Below are 25,721 nucleotides of genomic sequence, written 5' to 3' on the forward strand. Positions count from 1 at the left end.
TTAAATGTGTTATCTTGATTATCACTACAAAAATTTTTTTCTCCTGCTGACAACAGTTCATCTTAATTAATTAGCCTCTTAGAGTTGGTTGAGTAACTCCCACCTTTTCATGTTCTGTATGTATATATATCTCCTCACTATATGTTCCATTCTATGCTTCTGATGAAGTGGGCTGTAGCCCACGAAAGCTTATGCTGAAATAAATGTGTTAGGCTTTGGCTACACTTACACTTCAAAGCGCTGCCGCGGCAGCGCTTTGAAGCGCTAAGTGTAGTCAAAGCGCCAGCGCTGGGAGAGAGCTCTCCCAGCGCTGTCCGTACTCCACCTCCCTGTGGGGAATAACGGACAGCGCTGGGAGCGCGGGGGCTTTGACCACACTGGCGCTTTGCAGCGCCGCAATTTGCAGCGCTGGAGAGGGTGTGTTTTCACACCCTGCTGCAGCGCTGCAAATTTGTAAGTGTAGCCAAGCCCTGAGTCTCTAAGGTGCCACAAGTACTCCTGTTCTTTTTGCGAATACAGACTAACACGGCTGCTACTCTGAAACCTGCCCAGAATTCTATCTTTTATCCTCCTCTGCAGCGTCACTAGCCGTACGTCAGTTCCTCCTCTTGTCACACGCAGCCCAGAAACCACGGCTCTCTGCTCTGTGGAGGCAGGGAGGGAAGTGGGGTTGAAGCTGTGCGTGAACTTGCTGACACTAAGCATGTGGCATGAGCACAGTCAAGCAGTCCGGATGTCAGCAGCAGGGTCTACTTCTCAAAGCAGATTTTGCAGAAACAAAGGAAAGAGACTCGGCAGATATGGGGAGGGACACGCCTCCATGCACTCATTGTCTCTCTTCTACCCTCAGGCTCACCAGGACCCTCAGACCGTATCCCTGTACCAGCGTTATACATGAGTCAGAAGGGCTGGGAAGTGTACAGTAGTGTTAATTCACTAGACATTGACAGCGCGTACTCTGTTAGGTCTGCTGAGGTAGGGACTCTGAGCTCATAGTCTGTTTGCATATGTCTTTGCTCTGCTCTTCTGTGGGTATCAGTGCTCTGCTTCTCCAGGTGACAGGGCAGGCTCTGGTCTCCACACCTGCCCTGCTCTGCTCTTTCTGTGTTGGAGATTCTCTCATCCAAAAACTACACCCTGCTTCCCTTTTTCAGATGAGGTCTCTAATCTGCGAGAGAGGGGGAAGGGAGAGGACAGGAGCTGATTTTCATAGCCATTGAGCTGCTCTCTCCCTCCACGTCACGAGTTCATTGTTACCTTCCACACACGGAGAGTAATAACCAGCCAGCCCCTGAGCCCAGGCTCCCTTACTCAGGCCAAATTCACTGAGGCCAGCAGGAGCTTAGCCTGAAGGATGCTGTGTAAAGGCATCAGGATACAGCTGTACACACAAAGCACACCCGCCTCTCCAGGGGCTGGCCAGGCAGGTGCTTTAACAGAGACACCGTTTCTCCGCAGACTCCACGTAGCTTCTCTTTACAGATTGTGAAAGGGGCAGGAGCCATGCTGAGCGGAAGACCCCTGTGTCAAAGTTAGACTCAGGACTCACAGTTTGTCAGACCACTCTGTTTTATTAGCACAGCGCTTCTGCTAATAACACCCAGATAATGTGAGCCCCATGCAAGACACAAACTATCTTATTTATACAGATAAAAGGATGAGAAACTTAACAAGATAACAAAGGAAGCAGAATCAGATAAGTTTACCTGGGTTAGGCATGCATATTTTATTCCCTTACTAACTACTACCCATCTTCTGTTAATGTTTTGCCATTAGCACCATTGTTTATGCCTAATGTTTCTTTTCCTGGCACCTGTATTTCAACATTTCTTATTTCTGCTTAAAGGTACATACAACATTTCTTTAATCCATTCTTATTTTTACAATATAATTTATTCTACTTTCACACCTGCCATGTGGACGGCCTTGGAGAAAAGAAACAGCTTTTGGGTCCTGACCATGGGGCTGACAAGTTGTGCAGTAGGTGAACTAGCTCCTCTGGGCTGTCCTCTCCCCCGCGCTGCAAGCGGGAGCATGGCCTGTGAGCCCCCCGCTGTACAGGGAGCTGTCAGTGGGCAATGGCCCTGCTGGCCATTCTTTACGCTATGAAAGGAGATTGTAACAGCACTGGATGCTGCTGCCAGCCTGTCTTTAAAGGGGCACCACGGTGGCCCTATTGCAGCCCTATCTTTGTGTCCCCCTGTGTGACAGGCCCTGTGGTGCACAGATCCGGCCAGGCCTTTGCAGGGCAGGGTAGCTGCCCGAGAGCACATGCCTATTCCCTCACTCCTTCCTGTGCTCCCATGCACATGTGCACAGCCTCTAGGCGAGCACGTGGGGTTTGTTCCCCGGGCTGGAAGGGGATGGAGCCAGTGACTAACGTGCAGCTGGGACTTTCCCACATGCTGCCATTTCCCCAGCTCTGAGGCATGGGGAATTTACCGTGGGCTGGGGGCGATGGGTGGAGGCAGCCTCTCACCACTTCAAGCATGGCTGGTTTTGTTTGTACTAAGCCACCCACCTGGCAGCGGGGGTTACAACATGCTGTAAGGAAAGCACAAAGGTGCCTGCTGTGGGGAGAATTTCCATACCTGGCTCAATATTGTAACTAGGTCCTGGCCATCTGGCACATGCTGGCTCTCGCCAGGGTCGTGCAGCAATTCACCACGACAGCAGGGCGAACCTCCGCTACTCCTGCCACAGCAGCACAATGCCTGGCCCTGGCCAGGTTAGAACCTGGCCAGCTCCGATTCCTCCCAGCAGAGGGCACTAGGCGACTGCGTCTCTAGCAGGCTCACGCTTGCACAAGCCTTTCAGGGCATCTAAAAGCAGGATGCCAGGGAGCCCTGGGGTGGGGGGGTGCACAGGGGGTCTCAGTGCAGGCCACAGCCCTACAAGAACATCAAGGGGCCCATGCTGGGGTGGGGTGCGGGGAAATGTGCGGAACATGCTCCATGTTCTCTTCAGCCCAGAGGGAACCGGCCACACTAGGGCGACAGCTTCAGTGAGCGAAGGACTTGTTCCCCCCGGCCGGGAGGGTAGGGGCAGGGGCAGCTCCAGGCCCCAGCACGCCAAGCTCGTGCTTGGGGCAGCACGCCGCGGGGGGTGCTCTGCCGGTCGCCGGGAGGGCGGCAGGCAGCTCCGTGGGCCTTCCGCAGGCGTGGAGGGTCCGCTGGTCCCGTGGCTTTGGTGGAGCATCCGCAGGCACGTCTGCGGGAGGTCCACTGGAGACGCGGGACCGGCGACCGGCAGAGCGCCCCACCGGAGACGCGGGACCGGCAGAGCGCCCCCTGCAGCGTGCCGCCGTGCTTGGGGCGGCGAAATCGCTAGAGCCGCCCCTGGGTAGGGGTTTGGGCTCGTAGCTCGACTTTGTACTCCCTACAAACCCAGTCTGTGGCCTGATCCCGAGAGATGCTGAGTACTCATCACTAACGCGTCTTCTGAACTCCTGCTCAGTCCAGAGATGGCAGCAGCAGACTCCCCTCCTACCACAGTTCAGCCCTTGCAGTTACCTGCATCACTCAATACTGTCTTAGCTCTTCTCCCTGAGGCTTGGAGAGCCTAGATCTTGTACCCTGTACCTGTAACGTCCCTACACATACTCACCTGCAAAGGGGTCGTGCTGGCCTCTTCCTTAGCTGTGTCACACCTCATGTATGTACGTCACTTTCCATTTCTGAATGCTTGGATCATGTGGGGAGGGGAAGGGATGTGAAAGCTGTGCTGTATGGAGCCACTTTTCTCCCAGCCACAAGCCAGCAAAGAGCCCATCCAGACCTCTTCCTTATTCCACTGAGGCCCTTGTTCAGAGCCCATGTCAATGCTGCATATGGATCCCCAGCCCCTGATTTCTGTATGGTCAGGAGACTGACCATATCCACTGCTGGCACTGTGGGGTAAGGACTACGTTCCCTCATGCTAGGTGGTGACTGGCACCATTCTACACCATACAGTTACGTGAATTATTTAGACTATTCCAACAGTTTGACAGTTTCGTACCTTTCAGGCTCTTGCCCGTTCTCACTTCCTCTCCACTGAGGCAGCTGCAGCAACACTGAAGTGACTGGATTTTACTGCTCAGTGCAATACGCTTTCCCTAGAGCAACAGTTCCATGTGTAAACTGTTCTCCGTCTTTACTCCATGAAACCTGCTCATCTCCAACCAGCTCCAGCGACGGCCTAACAAATAATCACCTTCAGAAATCAATACTGTCTGGCGAGGTTTGAAAGCTGCAGTTGACACAGCAAATGGCCATGTAGCCAGCTTACCCTGCAGGAGTCTGCCTCCAGGCTGCAGGTTGCTGCAGGGCAGGCTCAGCACGGACAGTTCTTCAAAGTGACTGCACACAGCCATTCCCCTGGAAGTCTGTCCACTGGTGCGCTCCTGTCCACCATTGTCAGAGTTTGCCCCCTAGTGGTACCCATTGGGGCGGCAGGTGTGCCCCCGTCCCTCACTGCCTCGCTCACTCAGCACAGGCATGAAGGGCAGAGCCGCCCCGCCTTCCCTCAGTTCCTTCCTACTGCCCGTGACAGTTGTTAGAGCTCCCGTTCTACAGTGTGAGTGCCTCCTTTCTCAAGGAGCTACTGTAGCTCGTCCCCGGCGTTGTTACAGAGGAGTCGGTGTCGTTTAATTAGCTTAGTTTTAAAAAGAAAATTGTTTGTTTGTCACAAGCTCTCGTCTGGGTAGCGGTGTCACTGCCAGAGTTAGGCCCGTTCTCTGGGCTTCAAGGCCTGTCACTCTTTAAGCAAACCTATGCAGATTAGTGACTTGCACCTCAGCTGCCTTACGGGCGTGGCAGAGGCTACGTGAAGGACACATGCAGTATCTGTAAGGGGTTCAAGCCCTGATCCAAAAAGGGCAGGGCGCCCAGACTTAAGTACCTGCTATTAGAATTGGCTTTCAGCCCTCCATTGGAGCCATCCAGCTCAGTCTGGTGCCAAGTGCCTCTGCATCGTTCAGCCGTGCTCCTCTGGCCCTGTCAGTACCGCAAGGCAGACCAGTTTCACCAGTGCCAAAGAAGAGGTACCGCAAGTCATCTAAGGACTCCGTACAGGGCATATCAACATCAGAGGTGAAGAGGTCAAGGACTCAAGGATGCACTCAGAAAGGAGGCATCCTCAGAGCACACCTCAAAACCAGGGAGTTTGTTGACTCCAGACCTTACTTCAGGTCTGTTGAAACCAACTCCCGAAGGGCCAGCTCTATCCCTGTCACCTCAGGTCCGATGTCACAGGAGCAGAACATTGCCCCAGCACCCTCTGCTTGTGAAGCATCTGCAACTGTGAGAATGTTGCTGAATCTCTTGGTACCACTTTCCCCGGGAATTCAAGATTCTCACCTGGCATCAGCACCGAAGGTAACAATGCTCACAGCTTCACCTCTGCGCTGTGTGGGACCCTTGGGTTCTGCTATTAATGTACCGATTTAAAACAGTACCATCCAGGGGAAAGCCACAGATGGTCTTGCCAGTACCCCTTTCTTTGGCATTGGGGCCATCTCTCTGGTACTGATGGGGACGGCTCCTCCATGGTCTGAAGAAGCAGACTCTTCTCTCCAGTCCAAAGTGGGTTTCTAGGGGTCTCAGCCTGAACACACTTGGCAACCTGCCCCCCTTGATTTCAGCCTCAATTCCAGAATGGAGCATACCACAGGGACCCAGGATCCATACTCAGTTGGAGACCAGGGCCGTTTCAGTGGCCCTTTGGGAACCCATGAGGGTTCCCCTTCAGTCAAGAGCATCCTCACATCCTGCTCCCTCTGCTGGTCATCAGGAACATCGATGCCATGAGCAGGCAACCCTCGGTACTGAGCTCAGCATTGTGCAGGATCAGGACCTGTCTCACAGGCTACCCACAGAGGAATTGGAACAGGATCAACCCTGAGAACCATTGGCATCCTCTTCCTCATCCTGATGAAGCTGTTGTGGTGGCACCTATGTCCTCGCCACCAGATGATTACAACGCCTGTCAGGAACTCTTAGGAAGGATGGCTGTGGCTCTGGACATCCATCCAGAGGAGGGCCAGGAAAAGTCCCACAGGCTTGTGGACATTTTGACATCAGCAGTTCAGCTGAGGGTAGCTCTGCTTATTAACAAGGTTATTCTAGAACCTACCAAAGTTCTTTGCAGACCCCAGCAAGCCTGCCACCTCCTGCGAAAGGGGCAGAAAGGAGGTACTATGTCCCTTTTCAGGGTTCAAACCTTTTTCCAACCATCCCCCTTGGAGCTCCCTGGTAGTACCTGCAGCTAATGAAAGGGAGAGGCAGGATCACCAGGCATCAACACTGAAGAACAAGGAAGCTAGGAAACTAGACTTGTTCAGAAGGAAGTTATTCCACAAGAGGGTTACAGATTCGTATTGTGAATCAGCTGCCATGATTCTATCCTGTGGGATGCAATTTCAGAGATTAAGGACAGCTCCTAGATGACATACGTTGGTTTCTCTGCAGGCTGGTCTAATCTCAGCTGACTCTGCAGCTTGCTGCATGGCCTCTGCCATTGCTATGTGACGGTCTACATGGTTGCAATCTTCTGGTCTCCCTGCAGAGGTAAAACAAACAATCCAAGACCTCCCCTTTGAAGGGCCATTGCTTTTCTCGGGAAAGACTGACGAGACTATGCATAGTCTAAAGGACTCCAGAGTGACTCTGAATACCCTGGGGATTTACACTTCAGCAGCAAAAAGGAAGGCCTTCTATCCTCACCAGACCCAGTGATTCCCGGAGTTTGTTCCTCGAGTCGAGGACCTACCAAGGAGGGGTAGAGGTTACAAGAGACATCCACCACCCCACTGTGCCCCTGCAGCTGCCAGTTCATCAAGGCAGGCTGCATCCTCCAAGAGCACATTTTGATGGACTGGTCAAGGACAGAGTACCCGTTCCATGAGTTCCAGATTTTCCTTTACCAGTTTTTGCAAACCACCTGTCCCACTTCTGACATGCTTGGGCTCACATCACCACCAATCAGTGCAGTTTAAGCCCAGTGGAAGTGGGATGCAACCGTCAGTTTCTTTCCATCTCCACTCCTATCCCCCTTCCCTGTCCCTTTTCAGGGACACCTCTCATGAAGCTGTGTTGCTGAGAGAAATACAATCACTTCTTCTTATAGGAGCTATAGAAGATGTCCCTCCATTGCTCAGGGAAAAGAGGTTTTATACCTGTTACTTCCTGATCCTGGGAGCAAACGGGGATCTCAGGCCTATTTTAGACCTGAAAGAGTTAAATGGGTCCCTTAAAAAAATCAAAATTCTGGATGGTCACTCTAGCTTCCATTACTCCTTCCCTGGAGCCAGGGCACTGGTATGCTGCTCTCAGCTTAACAGACACTTACTTCCACTTGGCAATTCATCAGAGCCACAGAAAGTTTCTAAGATTCACAGTCAATGGGTTCCCATGATCAGTTCACAGTGCTGCCCTTTGATCTGACAGCTGCCCCTCATGTATTCACAAAGTGTCTGCTGGGGGTAGCAGCAGGAGGCCATATCTTCCCTTACCTGGATGACTGGCTAATAAGAGGTCCTTCAAGGGCACAGGTGTTGTCCAGAGTAGATATAATCCGGTCCACATTCAGTGCATTCAGCCTGCTGATCAACACAGAGAAATCTGTCCTGTCTCTGGTACAGAAAATAGAATTTATTAGAGCAGTTCTGGGTTCCATGACAGCCAAGGCCTTCCTTCCACCAGAAAAGTTTCAGACAGTGCAAAGCATCATTCTAGACATAAAGACTTATCACCTCACAAATCCTGAATCTTGGCAGGGGTTAGGCACGATTACCCTTGCGGTTCTTCCTGCCCCTGTGGTTCTATCGTTTTATGGTTCTATGATAAGAAGCTGTTTGATGGCACATGGCAGCATGAATTTATGTAGTCCAATATGACAGACTCTGTTTCAGAGAGCTCAGGGCTGGCCAGCCAAGGTGTATTCACTGAGGAAGCACCATATGGATGTGATAGTTCAGATTATTAGTCGAGTCTTACCCTCCCTAGACTGGTGGACAGATCCTGCCACTATTAGCAAGGGAGTTCCCCTCACCCTGCCTCAACTATCTCTCATCTTAGTCACAGGTGCCTCTGACTTGGGCTAGGGGGCTCATTTGGGTCTCATGCAGACTCAAGGTTTCTGGTCTCCCCAAGATCTCAGCCTGCATATAAACGTCAGGGAATTGCGAGCAATCCGATTAGCTTGCATGGTGTTTTTTCCACACAGCAAGAGAAGGGGCTTGTTGGTTCTGACTGACAATACAATGGCTGTGTTTTATGTAAACAAATGAGGAGAAGCCCAATCTTTGCTGCTGTGTTGGAAAACAATTCTATTTTGGGACTTCTGCATTGCCAATTCTATACCTCTGAAAGCAGCTTACCTTCCAGGGATCCAGAATACTCTGGCAAACTGCCTAAGAAGACCGTTTATCAATCACCATGATTGATCCCTTCAGCTGGACATAGCAAGGTCCATTTTCTAGCTCTGGGAAACTCCACAAGTGGATGTATTTGCAAGAAAACACAACAGAAAGAGTCACCAGTTTTGCTCCCAAGCAGGCCAAAGCCTGGCTTCATTAATGGATGTTTTTCAACTGACATCGTCAGATGATCTTCTGTATGCTTTTCCTGCTACCCAGCTCCTGCCCAGAGTTCTGTGCAAAATAAAGCAGGACAAGGCACAAGCAGAGTCCTGCACTTACGTCCGCTACAGGCTGGGGACCGACTGGCTAAGCAGCAGTTCTGCAGAAAAGGACCTGGGGATTATAGTGGATGAAAAGCTGGATATGAATCAGCAGTGTGCCCTCGTTGCCAAGAAGGCCAACGGCATATTGGGCTGTATTAGTAGGAGCATTGCCAGCAGATCAAGGGAAGTGATTATTCCCCTCTGTTCGGCATTGGTGAGGCCACACCTGGAGTATTGCGTCCAGTTTTGGTCCCCCCACTACAGAAGGGTTGTGGACAAATTGGAGAGAGTCCAGCAGAGGGCAACAAAAATGATCAGGGGGTTGGGGCACATGACTTATGAGGAGAGACTGAGGAAACTGGGGTTATTTAGTCTGCAGAAGAGAAGAGTGAGGGGGGGATTTGATAGCAGCCTTCAACTACCTGAAAGGGGTTCCAAAGAGGATGGAGCTCGGCTGTTCTCAGTGGTGGCAGATGACAGAACAAGGAGCAATGGTCTCAAGTTGCAGTAGGGGAGGTCTAGGTTGGATATTAGGAAACACTATTTCACTAGAAGGGTGGTGAAGCACTGGAATGGGTTACCTAGGGAGGTGGTGGAATCTCCTTCCTTAGAGGTTTTTAAGTCCTGGCTTCACAAAGCCCTGTCTGGGATGATTTAGTTGGTGTTGGTCCTGCTTTGAGCAGGGGGTTGGACTAGATGACCTCCTGAGGCCTCTTCCAACCCTAATCTTCTATGATTCTAAGGCTTACCATATACTCAGTGCCTAGCCAGCCACTCAGCACTAGTTCTCAGAGTTGTAAGCCCTGTCAGTCAGCACCCTCTATTGCTCCAGCTACATGCAGACTTGATTTCATGAATCGTGGTCACCTCCTCCAGCCCAATTTACAAATCTTTCATCTGATGGCCTGGAGGCTTCATGGCTGATGTCTGCAGAGGGGTCCAGCTCTAGGGAAGTCCAGGAAGTGCTGCTGAATAGTAGAAAACCATCAACTAGGAGTACTTAGCTGGCTAAATGGAAGAGGTTCTCCATCTGGTCCAGACTGAAAGGAATTTCCCCAGCCCTCGCATCTATTCATCACGTGTTGGACTATTTTCTGTCCCTAAAGCATCAAGGGTTAGCAATTACTTCAATCAGAGCACACCTAGTGGCTATCTTGGCCTTCCTACTGATAACTGCTTGTTTTTTTCCCCAAACCAATGCCCGTGAGACTTCTGAAGGGCCTGGATAGACTTTTCCACGGGTGTAGGATTCTGTCTCCCCATGGAACTTGAATCTAGTCTTAGCAAAACTAATTCCCCCCACCCGACCCCACCCCCCACTTTAAACCTCTAGTGACTTTCTCCCTGTTTCACCTTTCTATGAAGGTGGCATTTCTGGTGGCTATTACATCAGCCAGGAAAGTGAGGACATTGAGGGCACTAGTGTCTGAGCCACTATATAGTTTTCTTCACAGATAAACTTTATCTTCATCCTCGCCCAAGATTTCTTGCTAAGGTGGTTTCCAGTTTTCATATTAACCAAGCAATCTCCTTACCAACCTTCTTTCCAAAGACTCCTGGTCATAAGGGTGAGGAGATGCTTCACGCTTAGCCGTTAAAAGAGCATTAGCTTTTTAGCTGGATCAGGCAAAACCTTTGACATAACTGTTCATCACATTTGCGGACAGAATGAAAGGCTGCCCAGTATCCACTCAAAGGATCTCAGCTTACATTTCCAGTTGTATTCAGTTATGCTACCAGTTGTTGGCTAATGTAACACCTCCAGACTGAGTGCTGGTTCTTCAACTAGGTCCTAAACAGCTTTTGTGGCCTTTCTAGCTCGCATCCTCATATTTGACATTTGCAAAGCAGAAGCCTGGTCTTCATGTCATTTGTTTGCCTCTAACTATGCAATCCCCCAACAATCTAGAGACAATGCCAAATTTTAACCAGTGGTTCTCCAATCCCTGTTCAATTAGACTCCAAGCCCTCCAGTTTGTATGTCACCCACACTGAACTGGAGATGTGCAATCACTCCAAGAAGAAAACCAGTTACTAATCTTTCCATAACTGTTGTTCTTCGAGAAGTGTTGCACATGTCAATTCCATGACTAGCCCTCCTTCCCCTCTCTATCGATGTCTAGCTGGCAGGAAGGAACTGAGGGAGATCGGGGCAGCTCCCCCACTTGATACCTGCATGCAGTGCACAAGGCAGTGGGGGGCCCTTGCCCCACCCCAATAGGTACTGCTAAAGGAAAAACTCACCAACAACTGTGCACACATCTCAAAGAATAATAGTTACGGAAAGGTTAGTAAGTGGTTTTTGGTGGTAAGAAGCAATTCCAGGAGACATAGATAGCGGTGATAATGGGCAGCAAACCCAATACCTGCTTGCAACATGATACCGGCAGAGTGGGTAGCCTAGCCTTAGGCATAGGAGCAGGCTAGGGCCCATCGGTGCCAGAACAAGCAGGTCTGTGCTGATCTGCATGAGTTTAGAGCTGTGCAGGGGCAGCAGAAAGCAGCCCGTTGTTGCCACCTCCATGGGCCGAGGCAAGTACAGCTGGGAATATTCTGTGGGTTGCCGTCCTCACTCAGCATCCGAGGAGCAGTGTGAGGGTGGGGGCGGGCACCAATCTAGAAATCACAAACCCAAGTCGGCAACAGTCTGAAATCAATCACTGGGGTGGGGGAGGGCTGCTGGGGAGGGGAGCAGGAGGCACCAAGAGGACAACAGGGTTGAAGTAAAGGAAGGAAAGCACCAGTTGAACAGCCTGGGAAGGTTTCTGATGTTGCGTCTGTAAGGCTGTGCTAGAGCCCCCCTGGGGAAGGGGTGGGAGCAGCCATGCTGAAGATCAGTCCTGCTCTGTGAGACTGGGTTAGGTGGGATCCAACGGGTTTCTTCCATCCTGTGATTCAGAGCAAGTGGGCCACACTGCCTGGCTGTGGGGAAGGCTGCATTAGCCTGCATCAGAAGGAGGGCGAGGTTTCCCTGCTCTGAAGGAGTGTACATGGCCAGGTATCAGGCAGCAGCATGGGTCACATTTCACTGCTCACAGGCTTCACTCACCAGCAAGATCGCGATGGCACAGCAGCCACATGTGTCAGACGGGGCAATAGGGATAACCCTGAGCCAGGCCAGGGGGTTTCTGTTCCATATGGCCCTGGGGACACAATCACTCAGTCATTCCTGTTTCTGTTTACTAGTTTGTGACATGGTGCTTTCCTAAGAGAAAATGAAAGTGTCTCCATGTGACCCCCTCAGAAGCTGCCAGAGCGAGGCAATCACTGCTCTGCTAAGGTAAGTCCTCTTCCCTCCAGTGTGAGCGGAAGTGTAACCTCCTCCCCCACCCCCAAGATCCTGGGCTTCAGTCAGGGTGAATTCAGGCCTAATGCACATTCAGAAAAGAAATGCATTACCCAGGGGCTGGACCTGAACTCAGTGTCATGCTGGGCTCTAGCCAGAATGAGAGGTGGGGGAGGGCACCAATCTAGGGCTGGGTGGAGACATCTGCTTTACCAGTTTGAATTTTCACTCTTAAAAGGGTTTTGGATGAAGAAATGCAGGTTTGGTGCAGGGAAAGGAACAGGGCCTTGGTGATGGACACATCATGTCGGGTGGGCTTGGTGCTATGCAGGGAGCCGCCCTGCATTGTGGTCACCAAACGGGCCACCTCGTCCACCTCTCACTCTGGGACTGGGAGGGTTACTTTGAATGAAGCCCATGGTACCAGGCTTGGTACCTGCAGTCCCTCTCCCAGTCCAAGCCTGGTTTTCAGGGGTAAACCCAGGTCTCACCATTTTCTGCGGCAGTTTTACCAGCTGGCTGGAATCCCACAGGAGCTGTTCTCCATGAGCCATGCAGGCTGCACCTCCTCTTAGCATTTGGTCTATATTAACTAGTCTCCCTGCCTGGCTTTGTTGTTTTCTTGCATGTGCTTTGCTGACTAACACCTCCACATTCTGCAAGGCTCATTCATATTTTACCATACTTCCTGACCTTTCAAGTGGTTTCTTCTCTTGCTGTTTCCATCCGGTGGAAGGATGTTACTTAGCTCTCAGCTGTTCTGCTGTCACTTTACCTCATTATTTTTGGTAATATGCAGATTAACTTCCTCACAAATGTAGAGATGGTTTGACTCTAGGGAGGTAGTGCTAGGGGTGTAACATTTAGAGACATGATGGTTGCTTAGCTGATTGTTTTATTTTCATTGTTACAGAGAGCTATTGTTTTTCCATATCATGAGCTTAATAGTTAGAAGCATTAATTGCAATACACTGTAGAGCAGGGTTTCTCAAACGGGGGTCGCCGCTTGTGTAGGGAAAGCCCCTGGCAGGCCGGGCCGGTGTGTTTACCTGTCCCGTCCGCAGGTCTGGCCGATCGCAGCTCCCACTGGAGGCGGATTGCTGCTCCGGGCCAATGGAGGCTGGTGAAGCAGCAGCCAGTAAGTCCCTCGGCCCGTGCCGCTTCCAGCAGCTCCCATTGGCCCAGAGCAGCGATCCGCGGCCAGTGGGAGCTGCGAACGGCCGGACCTGTGGACGGGGCAGGTAAACACAGTGGCTACGCCTGCCAGGGGCTTTCCCTACACAAGCGGCAACCCCCATTTGAGAAACCCTGCTGTAGAGCAAGAAATTGTCAAAGGCGTGATTGCACTATTTATTGTACATATTTGTGTTGGTTTTGATGTCTATCTCCCAGTTAAGAGGCCTCTGCCAAGAATCATAGAGCCAGCAACTCTACTAATACATTTCCAGCAATCCCCCAAACCTCCCCTTTCCCCTGGAAATAGATACTACAGCACAGAGGTTACAGCACAGGGTAGTTTGGGGCACAGGAATGTTTTCTTGTCTTGCGTCTGAGCTGCCACAAACTGATATCAGGGAAACAGCCTGACATCCCAACCCATCGCACATGGAGGCTTAGGTCTGTATTTCTGAGCCCCATGCACCTTTTCCTCTGCTGAGTGTGTTTTTGACTATGGAAACTCTGATGCCTTTGGTGCAGAAGAGTCGGCGACACCCACAAGTGCAGTGATGAGTCTCTCTAGACTGGTGTGTGCTGTGGTGACAGGCGCAGTGTCACAGATGCAGAGTGGAGCTGGACATTAGGCTTCACTGGACTTGCCATGTCCAAGGTACCTCTGCTGTTTCACACAGCACGGGCAGTGGCAGAAATAGGGGCTCTCAGAGAAGCTATATATTTGTCCCTGGTCCCAGCCCCTCATGGGCGTGGAGAGTGAGATGCTTTGTGTGGAATGCTACAGACAGAAACTCTGCAGCGTTCGTGCGCCCCAGGCTGCTCCTTGTGTTAAGGTGCAATGTTTCTGGCACTAAAGGTCCCCGAGCCACTCACTGGAGCCTCAGGGCCCAGCTGCCTTTGTTGCTGTCCCCACTTAAGCATTCACACGGGCTACTCCCAGATACGCAGCAGAGACACAACCCATGAGCCTCACCATGCCACAGAGATGCACAATACACACCAAGGGCATTTCCCACCCTCTGCCCTGGGCCTGGTCCCTTATGCTGTTTTTCCCTGCTCCGGCCTATCAGCAGGAAAACCCCCACCATGTGAGCGTTCACCAATTGCTAAAAAACAAAATACACACAACTGTTCAGCCAGCCCATCCTCACCCTGTCCTGCCCCAGCCACCAGCCCTGCCCCACCACCAGCACAGCCCCACCACTATCCCAACCCCACAACTAGCCCCATCCTCACCCTGTCCTGCCCCACCACCAGCACAGCCCCACCACTATCCCAACCCCACAACTAGCCCCATCCTCACCCTGTCCTGCCCCACCACCAGCACAGCCCCACCACTATCCCAACCCCACAACTAGCCCCATCCTCACCCTGTCCTGCCCCACCACCAGCACAGCCCCATCACTATCCCAACCCCACAACTAACCCCATCCTCACCCTGTCCTGCCCCACCACCAGCAACTACCCCACCACTATCCCAACCCCACAACTAGCCCCATCCTCACCCTGTCCTGCCCCACCACCAGCAACAACCCCACCACCAGCACAGCCCCACAACTAGCCCCATCCTCACCCTGTCCTGCCCCAGCCACCAGCAACAGCCCCACCACCAGCACAGCCCCACCACTATCCCAACCCCACAACTAGCCCCATCCTCACCCTGTCCTGCCCCAGCCACCAGCAACTACCCCACCACTATCCCAACCCCACAACTAACCCCATCCTCACCCTGTCCTGCCCCAGCCACCAGCACAGCCCCACCACTATCCCAACCCCACAACTAGCCCCATCCTCACCCTGTCCTGCCCCAGCCACCAGCAACAACCCCACCACTATCCCAACCCCACAACTTACCCCATCCTCACCCTGTCCTGCCCCAGCCACCAGCACAGCCCCACCACTCTCCCAACCCCACAACTAGCCCCATCCTCACCCTGTCCTGCCCCAGCCACCAGTACAGCCCCACCACTATCCCAACCCCACAACTATCCCCATCCTCACCCTGTCCTGCCCCAGCCACCAGCAACAACCCCACCACTATCCCAACCCCACAACTAACCCCATCCTCACCCTGTCCTGCCCCACCACCAGCACAGCCCCACCACCAGCACAGCTCCACCACTATCCCAACCCCACAACTAACCCCATCCTCACCCTGTCCTGCCCCAGCCACCAGCACAGCCCCACCACCAGCACAGCTCCACCACTATCCCAACCCCACAACTAACCCCATCCTCACCCAGCCCTGCACCACCACCAGCAACTACCCCACCACTATCCCAACCCCACAACTAACCCCATCCTCACCCTGTCCTGCCCAGCCACCAGCACAGCCCCACCACTATCCCAACCCCACAACTAACCCCATCCTCACCCTGTCCTGCCCCAGCCACCAGCAACAACCCCACCACTATCCCAACCCCACAATTAACCCCATCCTCACCCTGTCCTGCCCCAGCCACCAGCACAGCCCCACCACTATCCCAACCCCACAACTAGCCCCATCCTCCCCCTGTCCTGCCCCAGCCACCAGCACAGCCCCACCACTATCCCAACCCCACAACTAACCCCATCCTCACCCTGTCCTGCCCCAGCCACCAGCACAGCCCCAGCCACCAGCACAGCCCCACCACTATCCCAACCCCACAACTAACCCCATCCTCACCCTGTCCTGCCCCACCACCAGCACAGCCCCACCACTATCCCAACCCCACAACTAGCCCCATCCTCACCCAGCCCTGCCACACCACCAGCAACAACCCCACCACTATCCCAACCGCACAACTAACCCCATCCTCACCCAGCCCTGCCCCACCACCAGCAACAACCCCACCACTATCCCAACCCCACAACTAACCCCATCCTCACCCAGCCCTGCCCCACCACCAGCAACAACCCCACCACTATCCCAACCCCACAACTAGCCCCATCCTCACCCAGCCCTGCCCCACCACCAGCACAGCTCCACCACTATCCCAACCCCACAACTAGCCCCATCCTCACCCTGTCCTGCCCCACCACCAGCAACAACCCCACCACTATCCCAACCCCACAACTAACCCCATCCTCACCCTGTCCTGCCCCAGCCACCAGCACAGCCCCACCACTATCCCAACCCCACAACTAACCCCATCCTCACCCTGTCCTGCCCCAGCCACCAGCACAGCCCCACCACTATCCCAACCCCACAACTAACCCCATCCTCACCCTGTCCTGCCCCAGCCACCAGCACAGCCCCACCACCAGCACAGCTCCACCACTATCCCAACCCCACAACTAGCCCCATCCTCACCCAGCCCTGCACCACCACCAGCAACAACCCCACCACTATCCCAACCCCACAACTAACCCCATCCTCACCCTGTCCTGCCCCACCACCAGCAACAACCCCACCACTATCCCAACCCCACAACTAACCCCATCCTCACCCAGCCCTGCCCCACCACCAGCAACAACCCCACCACTATCCCCAGCCCACAACTAACCCCATCCTCACCCAGCCCTGCCCCACCACCAGCAACAACCCCACCACTATCCCAACCCCACAACTAACCCCATCCTCTCCCTGTCCTGCCCCAGCCACCAGCACAGCCCCACCACTATCCCAACCCCACAACTAACCCCATCCTCACCCTGTCCTGCCCCAGCCACCAGCAACAACCCCACCACTATCCCAACCCCACAACTAACTCCATCCTCACCCAGCCCTGCCCCACCACCAGCAACAACCCCACCACTATCCCAACCCCACAACTAACCCCATCCTCTCCCTGTCCTGCCCCACCACCAGCACAGCTCCACCATTATCCCAACCCCACAACTAACCCCATCCTCACCCTGTCCTGCCCCAGCCACCAGCACAGCCCCACCACCAGCACAGCTCCACCACTATCCCAACCCCACAACTAGCCCCATCCTCACCCAGCCCTGCACCACCACCAGCAACAACCCCACCACTATCCCAACCCCACAACTAACCCCATCCTCACCCTGTCCTGCCCCACCACCAGCAACAACCCCACCACTATCCCAACCCCACAACTAACCCCATCCTCACCCAGCCCTGCCCCACCACCAGCAACAACCCCACCACTATCCCAACCCCACAACTAACCCCATCCTCTCCCTGTCCTGCCCCAGCCACCAGCACAGCCCCACCACTATCCCAACCCCACAACTAACCCCATCCTCACCCAGCCCTGCCCCACCACCAGCAACTACCCCACCACTATCCCAACCCCACAACTAACCCCATCCTCACCCAGCCCTGCCCCACCACCAGCAACAACCCCACCACTATCCCAACCCCACAACTAACACCATCCTCACCCAGCCCTGCCCCAGCCACCAGCAACTACCCCACCACTATCCCAACCCCACAACTAATCCCATCCTCACCCAGCCCTGCCCCAGCCACCAGCAACTACCCCACCACTATCCCAACCCCACAACTAACCCCATCCTCACCCTGTCCTGCCCCAGCCACCAGCACAGCCCCACCACACTAACTCTTCACCTACCTACCACCCCATCCTTCTGTCATGCCAATCACTACCCCAGCCCTGCCCATCCCCCATCCCCATGACTACCCCCATCTTTCTCTACCCCATTCCTATAACTACGTTCCTGCCCCACCCAACAACTACCATGCAGCTACAGTGCAACCAGGGGGAGGGATGGCGATCAGCGGCTAACGGGAAGAAATCAGTTCACACGCTTAAAGTGGGAGTGATGGGGACCATCAGAGCTGATCAAAAATTGTCTGCCAGTGGCTTCGAGCCAGTAAATGTTGCTTAAAATGTTTAGCAAGACCATAGGGCTGCATTACAAGTAAGGGAGAAAGGGGGTTGATCAGATAGGGGGCACATGCTCTGCTGTCCCTGCGCTGCTGGGACCTGCCAGTCCCCTGCCCCCCAGAACTGACTCTCAGCTGTCAAGATTCATAGAGTTTAAAGCAAGAAGGAACAATTAGCTCACCTAATCTGACCTCCTGCATATCACAAGCCATTAAATATCACCCAGTTCCCTGGTACTGAGCCCAGTAATGTGTGCTTGGCTAAAGCATCTCTTCCAGAAAGGCTTCTGATCTGGATTTGAACCCTCAGGAGATGGCGAATGCACCACTTCCTTTGGTAGCTTGTTCCAATGGTTAATCACCCTTGCTTGCAAATCATCGTGCCTAATTTCTTCTTTCAATTTGTCTAACTTCAACTTCCAGCAGTTGGGGGTTTTTAATTCCTTTTTCTGCTAGATTAAAGCATCCTTAGTGCTCAGTATTTTCTCCCCATGAAGGTATTTATAGGGTGTAAGCAAGTCAATCCTCAATCATCTTTCTGATACGCTAAACAGATTGAGCTCTCACTGTCAGGCATTTTCTCCATTCCTTGAATCATTGTGTGACTCTTTTCTACATCCTCTTCAGCTTTTCACCATCCCTTTTAAAATGTGGACAGCTGAACTGTACATGGTACCAGTATCACCAATGTCCTATACAGAGATAAAATCACCTCCCTACTCATACTCTGTTTATACATCCAGGGATCACATTAGTCCTTTGTGCCACTGTGTCACACTGGGAGCTCATTTTGAGTTGTTTGTCCATTATGACCTTTAAATCCAGGGGGGGAAATAAGCCGGTACGGCATACCGGTAAGAAAGTGGCTGCCGGTACACAGCCGATCGTACCGGCAGGGCCACTGATGTGGGGCAAAAGGGTCAGCTGCCCGGGGGCCTGGCAATTTAAAAGGACCCAGGACTCCTGGCAGTGGCTGGAGCCCCAGGCCCTTTAAATTGCCGCTGGAGCCCCGGGGCTCCTGGCCGCCACTACCCGGGGCTCCAGTGCTGATTTAAAGGGCCCGGGGCTCCCAGCTGCTGCTGCTGCTACCACACCAGTGGCCAGAGCCCTGGGCCCTTTAAATCATCACCAGAGCCCTGGGCAACGCAGGCTGGGCACCGCTGAAGGGCTGGCCGGGGGAGTCTGGCCCCAGCCCCGCCCCCCTCTGCCCAAGGCCCCGCCCCTTCCGGGACCCCAGAGCCGCCTCCCCACCTTGCCCAGGACCACGGACTTACCAGTATACTTACTGTATACTGGTAAGTCCGTTACGTTACTTTCACCCCTGCCTAAATGGTTTTCAGAGTCCCTGCTTCCCAGCATACAGGCCCCAGTTCTGTAGGTACGGTCTGCATTCCTGCATTCCCCAGCTCTGTAACTTTGCATATGGCAGTATTAAAGCACAAATTTTGTCAGTGGTGATTTTATATTTACTTCCAGATCATTGAAGAAAATGCTGAAAGCATTAGGCCTAGAGCTGATCCCTGCACTACACCACTAGAAACACCCCCATTTAGGGTGACCAGATGAGACCGCCGCAGGGGGAGCGCCTTTTCAATTGTTACACTCGCCCATCCGAGTCTTCGGCAGCACTTCGGCGGAGGGCTCCTCAGTCACCAAAGGTCTTTGGCGGCATTTCGGTGGCGGGTAATAAACCTCACTGCCAAAGAAGGAAGTACCCACCGCTGAAATGCCGCTGAAGACCCGGACATGCCGGGTGAGTGTAACAATTGAAAAGGCACTTCCCCTGCCGGTCACCGCCGCCTAAGCAACCAGGGGGAAAAAACAAACAACCAGAAGCAAAATATCGGGACAAATGGCATCCCAACCGTACTTCAGTAGGGACGCGGGACAAACTGCTTGATATTGGGACAGTCCCGATTTTATCGGGACGTCTGGGCACCCTACCCCCATTAGATGATGATTCTCCATTGACAACTACTTTTTGCAATCTGTCAGACAGCTAGTTCTTAAACCATCTAACACGTGCTCTATTGTTTGACAAAACCTCTTTTCCCTAAAACCCAATGGACTAGCATCAATTATTTATATATCCTTTAATTTTTTATCAACTGAACCTCTTCTTCACTTTTCCATTAATTTATCCAGGATTGACATCAGGCTACCTGGCCTATGATCATCCAGCTCATCTCACTTCCCTTTTTGAATTCTGGCACAACGTTAGCACTCTCCCAGTCTTCTGGAATTTCCCCAGGAACCCAAGATTTATTAAAAATTAACAGCACAAGTCAGAGATCTCAGCCAGCTGCTTCTTTCCAAACACAGAACAGAAATATTAATGACCACTTCTGCATCATTATTAACAATTTCACCATCTCTATCTAGTCATGGGTTGATACTGTTGATACTGATCCCAGTATATTTTAACAACTGCTTCTTATCCTTAGCCCTGCAAGCCAGGGATTTTTCCTGATGTCTTTAGCTTCCCTTATCAATTTTTGAAGACCCATCAGGCACTACAAGGGACCTCTTCTCCTCTCCTCCCTTGTTCCCCTCAGCCCTTCCCTTTCTGTGTGTCCAAACCCTTCCCTTTTCCTTCCATTTAGCTACCCCCTCCTAACTAAATGCATCCCCTACCCCCAAAATTTGGCACTAACTTGATGTTTGCCACACACACTGTTCCCTCTGCCCATGTGTTACAGCCCTGCCCCTGCCCTGGGTCTGTCAGTTCTTCAGGGCAGGGACTGCCTGCTACTCGGTGTTGTGCAGCTTGTGGTACCACGGGCCTGAGCCATGCCAGGGGCTCCTAGGGGCTGCACTAACAGAGCGGGACTCATGTTCAGCTGCCGGGCTGACCAGGCCTCTGCACTTCTACCCAGGCTCTGGGCACCAGCGCAAGTCCCATGCTCAGGCCTGCCGTGGGACCCAAGGGCAGAGCAGAGCGGCAGGCTGGGCAGCCACCTCCCACCGCGGGTTCACACGGACAACCCTTACAGTCACCCAAAGCACCTGTCCCCGGTGAGCTGAGCTGATAGAGGAGCTGAGTTGATGGAGAGTGAGGGGGCTGGACTGATGGGGGGCTGGGTGAGGGCATAATTAATTGCTGGGCAGGGGACAGGCAGATGTGGGGCGAGAGCTCCTGCTGCAGGGCCCCGACCCCATGAATCCCCTGACCCAATGACTATGAGAGAGTGGGCGGTGCTGATTGTCAGCTGTACACAGGGGTGGGCGGGGTGAGTGCAACCACCACTGATCAGACCAAAAAACTCACCATAGTCTTTAAAAAACATGATTTGGGGGGTCTCACTCATGATTTTTGATAGGCTTGATATTGGCAATCCTGCAGGGGAGCCTGTCCCTGGGATCCCCCAGCTCCAAACACCCGCCATGCTCCTGACCATACCCCGCTGCCCCAATACACCAGGGCCGGCTCCAGGCACCAGCCGAGCAAGCTCCTGCTTGGGGCTGCAGATTCTAAGGGGCGGCTTCCGCCCAATCCTAGGGCGGCTTGGCTGACCTGCCTCCGGGTCCAGCCGCCCTGCACCCAGGGGGTTTGTTTCTGTTTTTGCATTACTTCCGGGTCCAGCCGCCCTGCACCCAGGTTCTTTCTTTTTTTTTTTTTGGTTTTGTTGTTGTTTTGTTTTTTGCTTGGGGTGGCAAAAAGTCAGAGCTGGCCCTGCCATACACACACCCAGGCTCCAAGACATCTCGCAACACCCTCTGGCTGCCCCCGCTCTCTTCACACCTTCCTGTCCTCAAACAACCTCCCTCCTCCACAGCCTGTCTTAACTCTCTCCAATACCCTGGTTCCTCTGGCTTCTCCAGACCCACTCAAGCTGCCCCTGCCTCTGCTCACCCTCTCCCCCAAGGCTGCTTCTGCAGGCGTGAGGAATAGGCTTCTATCTCCCCATGTCTGCCCCACAGCTCAGGGCACCCTGAGGTGGAATGACCCATCTGTTATCATGCTCCTCTGCACAAAGGCCTGGTCTAAACTACGAGTTTATATCGAATTTAGCAGCGTTAAACCGCATTAACCCTGAACCCGTCTGCACAACGAAGCCCTTTATAGCGATATAAAGGGCTCTTAATACCGGTATCTGTACTCCTCCCCGACGAGGGGAGTAGCGCTGAAATCGGTATTGCCATTTCGGATTAGGGTTAGTGTGGCCGCAATTCGATGGTATTGGCCTCCGGGCGCTATCCCACAGTGCACCATTGTGACCTCTCTGGACAGCAATCTGAACTCGGATGCACTGGCCAGCTAGACAGGAAAAGCCCCACGAACTTTTGAATTTCATTTCCTGTTTGCCCAGCATGGAGCTCTGATCTGCACGGGTGGCCATGCAGTCCCAGAATCAAAAAAGAGCTCCAGCATGGACCGTACGGGAGATACTGAATCTGATCTCTGTATGGGGAGACGAATCTGTTCTATCAGAGCTTTGTTCCAAAAGACGAAATGCCAAAGCATTTGAAAAAATCTCCAAGGCTATGATAGACAGAGGCCACAGCAGGGACTCAGCACAGTGCTGTGTGACAAGCATAACGGAAAGCCAAAGAATCAAATGAACGCTCATGGAGGGAGGGAGCGGGGACTGAGGACTCCAGCTATCCCACAGTTCCCGCACTCTCCGAAAACTATTTGCATTCTTGGCTGAGCTCCCAATGCCTGAAGGGTCAAAAACATTGTCGCGGGTGGTTCAGGGTATATGTTTTCAATCTCCCCCCTCCCCCTCCGTCCATGAAAGAAAAGGGAAAAAAATCGTTTCTCGCCTTTTTTCAATGTCACCGTATGTCTACTGGATGCTGCTGGTAGAAACGGTGCTGCAGCGCTGAACAGCAGCATCCCCTCCCCTTCCCTTCCTGATGGCAGATGATTCAATAGGCCTGATAGCCGTTGTCATCATCCCGTGAGTGCTCCTGGCTGGCCTTGGTGAGGTCGGCCGGGGACACCTGGGCAAAAATGGAAATGACTCCCGGTCATTCCCTTCTTTAAACTTTGTCTCCTGGAGATTCAGTCCTGGCTGGAATATCATAGCAGCTAGAGGCTGCGCTCCTCCCCCACTCCCTTTAATGTCTAATGGAGATTCAGTCCTGCCTGGAATATCATAGCAGATGGAGGCTGCCTCCCCCCTGTTTTATCACAATAAAGTCAGTGTTTCTTATTCATGCATTCTTTATTACTTCATCACACAAATGGGGGGATAACTGCCATGGTAGCCCAGGAGGGGTGTGGAAGGAGGGAAGCAATGGGTGGGGTTGTTGCAGGGGCACCCCCTAGAATGGCATGCAGCTCATCATTTCTGCGGGATGTCTGGGGCTCTGACCCGGAATGGCTGTCCTCTCTGGTTCTTTAGTAGGCTTGCCCTATATTCTAGGCAGGACTGACTCTCCTTTAGACAAAACGTAAAGAAGGGAATGACCTGGGGAGTCATTCCCATTTTTGTCCATGCGCCCCCAGCTGACTTCACTGAGGCCAGCCAGGAGCACCCATGACAGCAGCAGACGGTACAATAGGACTGGTAACCGTCATTGCCAATTTCCAAAGCAGCAGATGGTACAATAGGGCAGGTAACCGTCTCTGCTAACTTGCAAAGGCAAGTGAATGCTGCTGTGTAGCACTGCAGTACCGCGTCTGTCAGCAGCATCCAGTAGACATACGGTGACAGTGACAAAAGGCAAAACAGGCTCCATGGTTGCCATGCTATGGCGTCTGCCAGGGCAATCCAGGGAAAAAGGGCGCGAAATGATTGTCTGCCGTTGCTTTCACGGAGGGAGGATTGACTGACGACATTTACCCAGAATCACCCGTGACACTGTTTTTGCCCCATCATGCATTGGGATCTCAACCCAGAATTCCAATGCGCGGGGGAGACTGCGGGAGCTATGGGATAGCTACCCACAATGCAATGCTCCGGAAATCGACGCTAGCCTTGGTACATGGACGCACACCGCCAAATTAATGTGCTTAGCGTGGCCGCGTGCACTCGACTTTATACAATCTGTTTCCAAATACCGGTTTCTGTAAAATCGGAATAATCCTGTAGTGTAGACATACCCAAAGAAGCTCTGCCCAGGCCTTGGAACCTTCAGCCTGCCTAGCTGGCCACTGCCAACCCACAGACAGGCAGAGTCAAGGCACAGCATCTCCCTGTGGCCAGGGTCCTGCATGCATTCTCTGCTCTGCCCTACACTAACCCCTTGCCTGTCAGTCTCACGCATTTCACCTCCTGCTGCTGAGTCTGTCAGGGATTTCCTGCTTTTCTGCTGCCAGCAGCCCAGCAAGTGCAGCCAGAGGCACTGAGCAGAGCTGCACTTGGCTGCAGATGGGCTCCTGCCTCTGACATGGCAGCATAACGGTTAGCCATGCATGGCTGTAGTATTAATTGCAATTAACAGTTCAAGTCTAAGAGCCCAGTGCTGATGCTTCTGCACTGCGGGTCTCTGAATCCACCAGCCCCACAAAACCCCTTAAAATGACCTTTTAAAGTGTGGGTTTGTGCCACTTCTCCCACCGTTTTCTCACATGTGAGCGTTAGAGAGCAGAGAAATACAGCACGGAGCACTGTGTGGGTGTCGGAGTCATGAATTCATTGCGTTAATGTACTCACCACATCCTTCTAGCTGCACAGTAATACTGATACAGAGCTGACGTCAGCCACCGTATATCACTGTATATTCCAATACATTACTGCTCTGTATTGCTCACAAGCAGATTTTTAGTTTTCACTCATTCAGTGCTGATGAACTCCACCTACTTGTCATAGCCTTTACTTTCAGTGTCTGCAATGACAGTAACGTGTTAACCAGGCAAGTGCCCTATGGATTTTTGGGAAGCTGAAATGGACATCTGAAAGGATGAGGCAAGGTAATATCAGTGGTTCAAGCAATTCCCATAGAGGTTTGTTGCCAGCTTGAAGCACTTTGTTAATGTTTCTATTGATAAGTTTGACTACATTTACAATCTTTCCTATAGATGATACTGTACTTGCCCCTCTGGTGACATCCATATTGACTTTCATTGTACAGAATAAGGATTATTTTGTTTCCTTTCTGATTTACCTGTTGCTTTAACCCTATGGTCAGTTGTTTTTTTATTATTGCTGTGTACAGTAGCTGTCAAGTTCAGTGCTCAGGGAAGAGCACTTACTACTGTGCATTTCACTGAATTATCTTTAACCTCTGTAGACTTTCTAGCCTCTTTCCTTTGTTTTGCTGTAACTAAGAAATTATTTTCTGTGTTTGGTAATTTTATATTTCATCTTTATTTCATGTTAGTTTTTATAACCGAGTTCTTAGTTAGACTTTTTGGAGAATGTTTATATAAATGTATACGTATATAATTCATGTAATCATTTACAAACACAGGGTTAGACTAGGTAGACCCAGGCCCTCAGGCTGCTCCATATCTTCAGATGCTTAGAACTATGTGTCTTTGAACGTGCCATGTTGGTACAGGCTCCATCTCTCACACTGTAGTTTATTACAATTTTAAGAACTGCTTTCACACTTGTATATAAATTACTAAGTTAATACCAGACATCTTTATTTAGTACAATGCTTTTCATACACCCTGTCTCTTAAACTGCTGTACAGAGGTTAAAAGAACTGTGCTCAGAAATTCTATAGTGCTTGACATATGAGTATTCATGAATTGAGAACTGTGTCCAGTTCTGGTGTCCACAATTCAAGATGGATGTTGATAAATTGAAGAAGGTTCAAAGAAGAGCCATGAGAATGATTAAAAGATTAGAAAACAGGCCTTACAGTGATAGACTCAAAGAGGTCAATCTATTTAACTTAACAAAG

General features: G+C 52.2%; 1 protein-coding gene across 1 annotated transcript in view; it reads left to right on the plus strand.

Annotated features, from left to right (window-relative positions):
- The first annotated feature begins 24,647 nt into the window (after positions 1 to 24,647).
- Positions 24,648 to 25,721, plus strand: part of IL21R (interleukin 21 receptor) — a 29,791-nt gene continuing 28,717 nt past the window's right edge. Inside the window, exon 1 of the mRNA XM_044978931.1 lies at positions 24,648 to 24,780. Within this exon, the coding sequence (XP_044834866.1) occupies positions 24,771 to 24,780 (10 nt within the window). The 5' untranslated portion in view covers positions 24,648 to 24,770. The remainder of the gene's footprint in view (positions 24,781 to 25,721) is intronic.

The sequence above is a fragment of the Mauremys mutica genome, chromosome 11 (genome assembly GCF_020497125.1).
Source record: "Mauremys mutica isolate MM-2020 ecotype Southern chromosome 11, ASM2049712v1, whole genome shotgun sequence".
Lineage (NCBI taxonomy): Eukaryota > Metazoa > Chordata > Testudines > Geoemydidae > Mauremys > Mauremys mutica.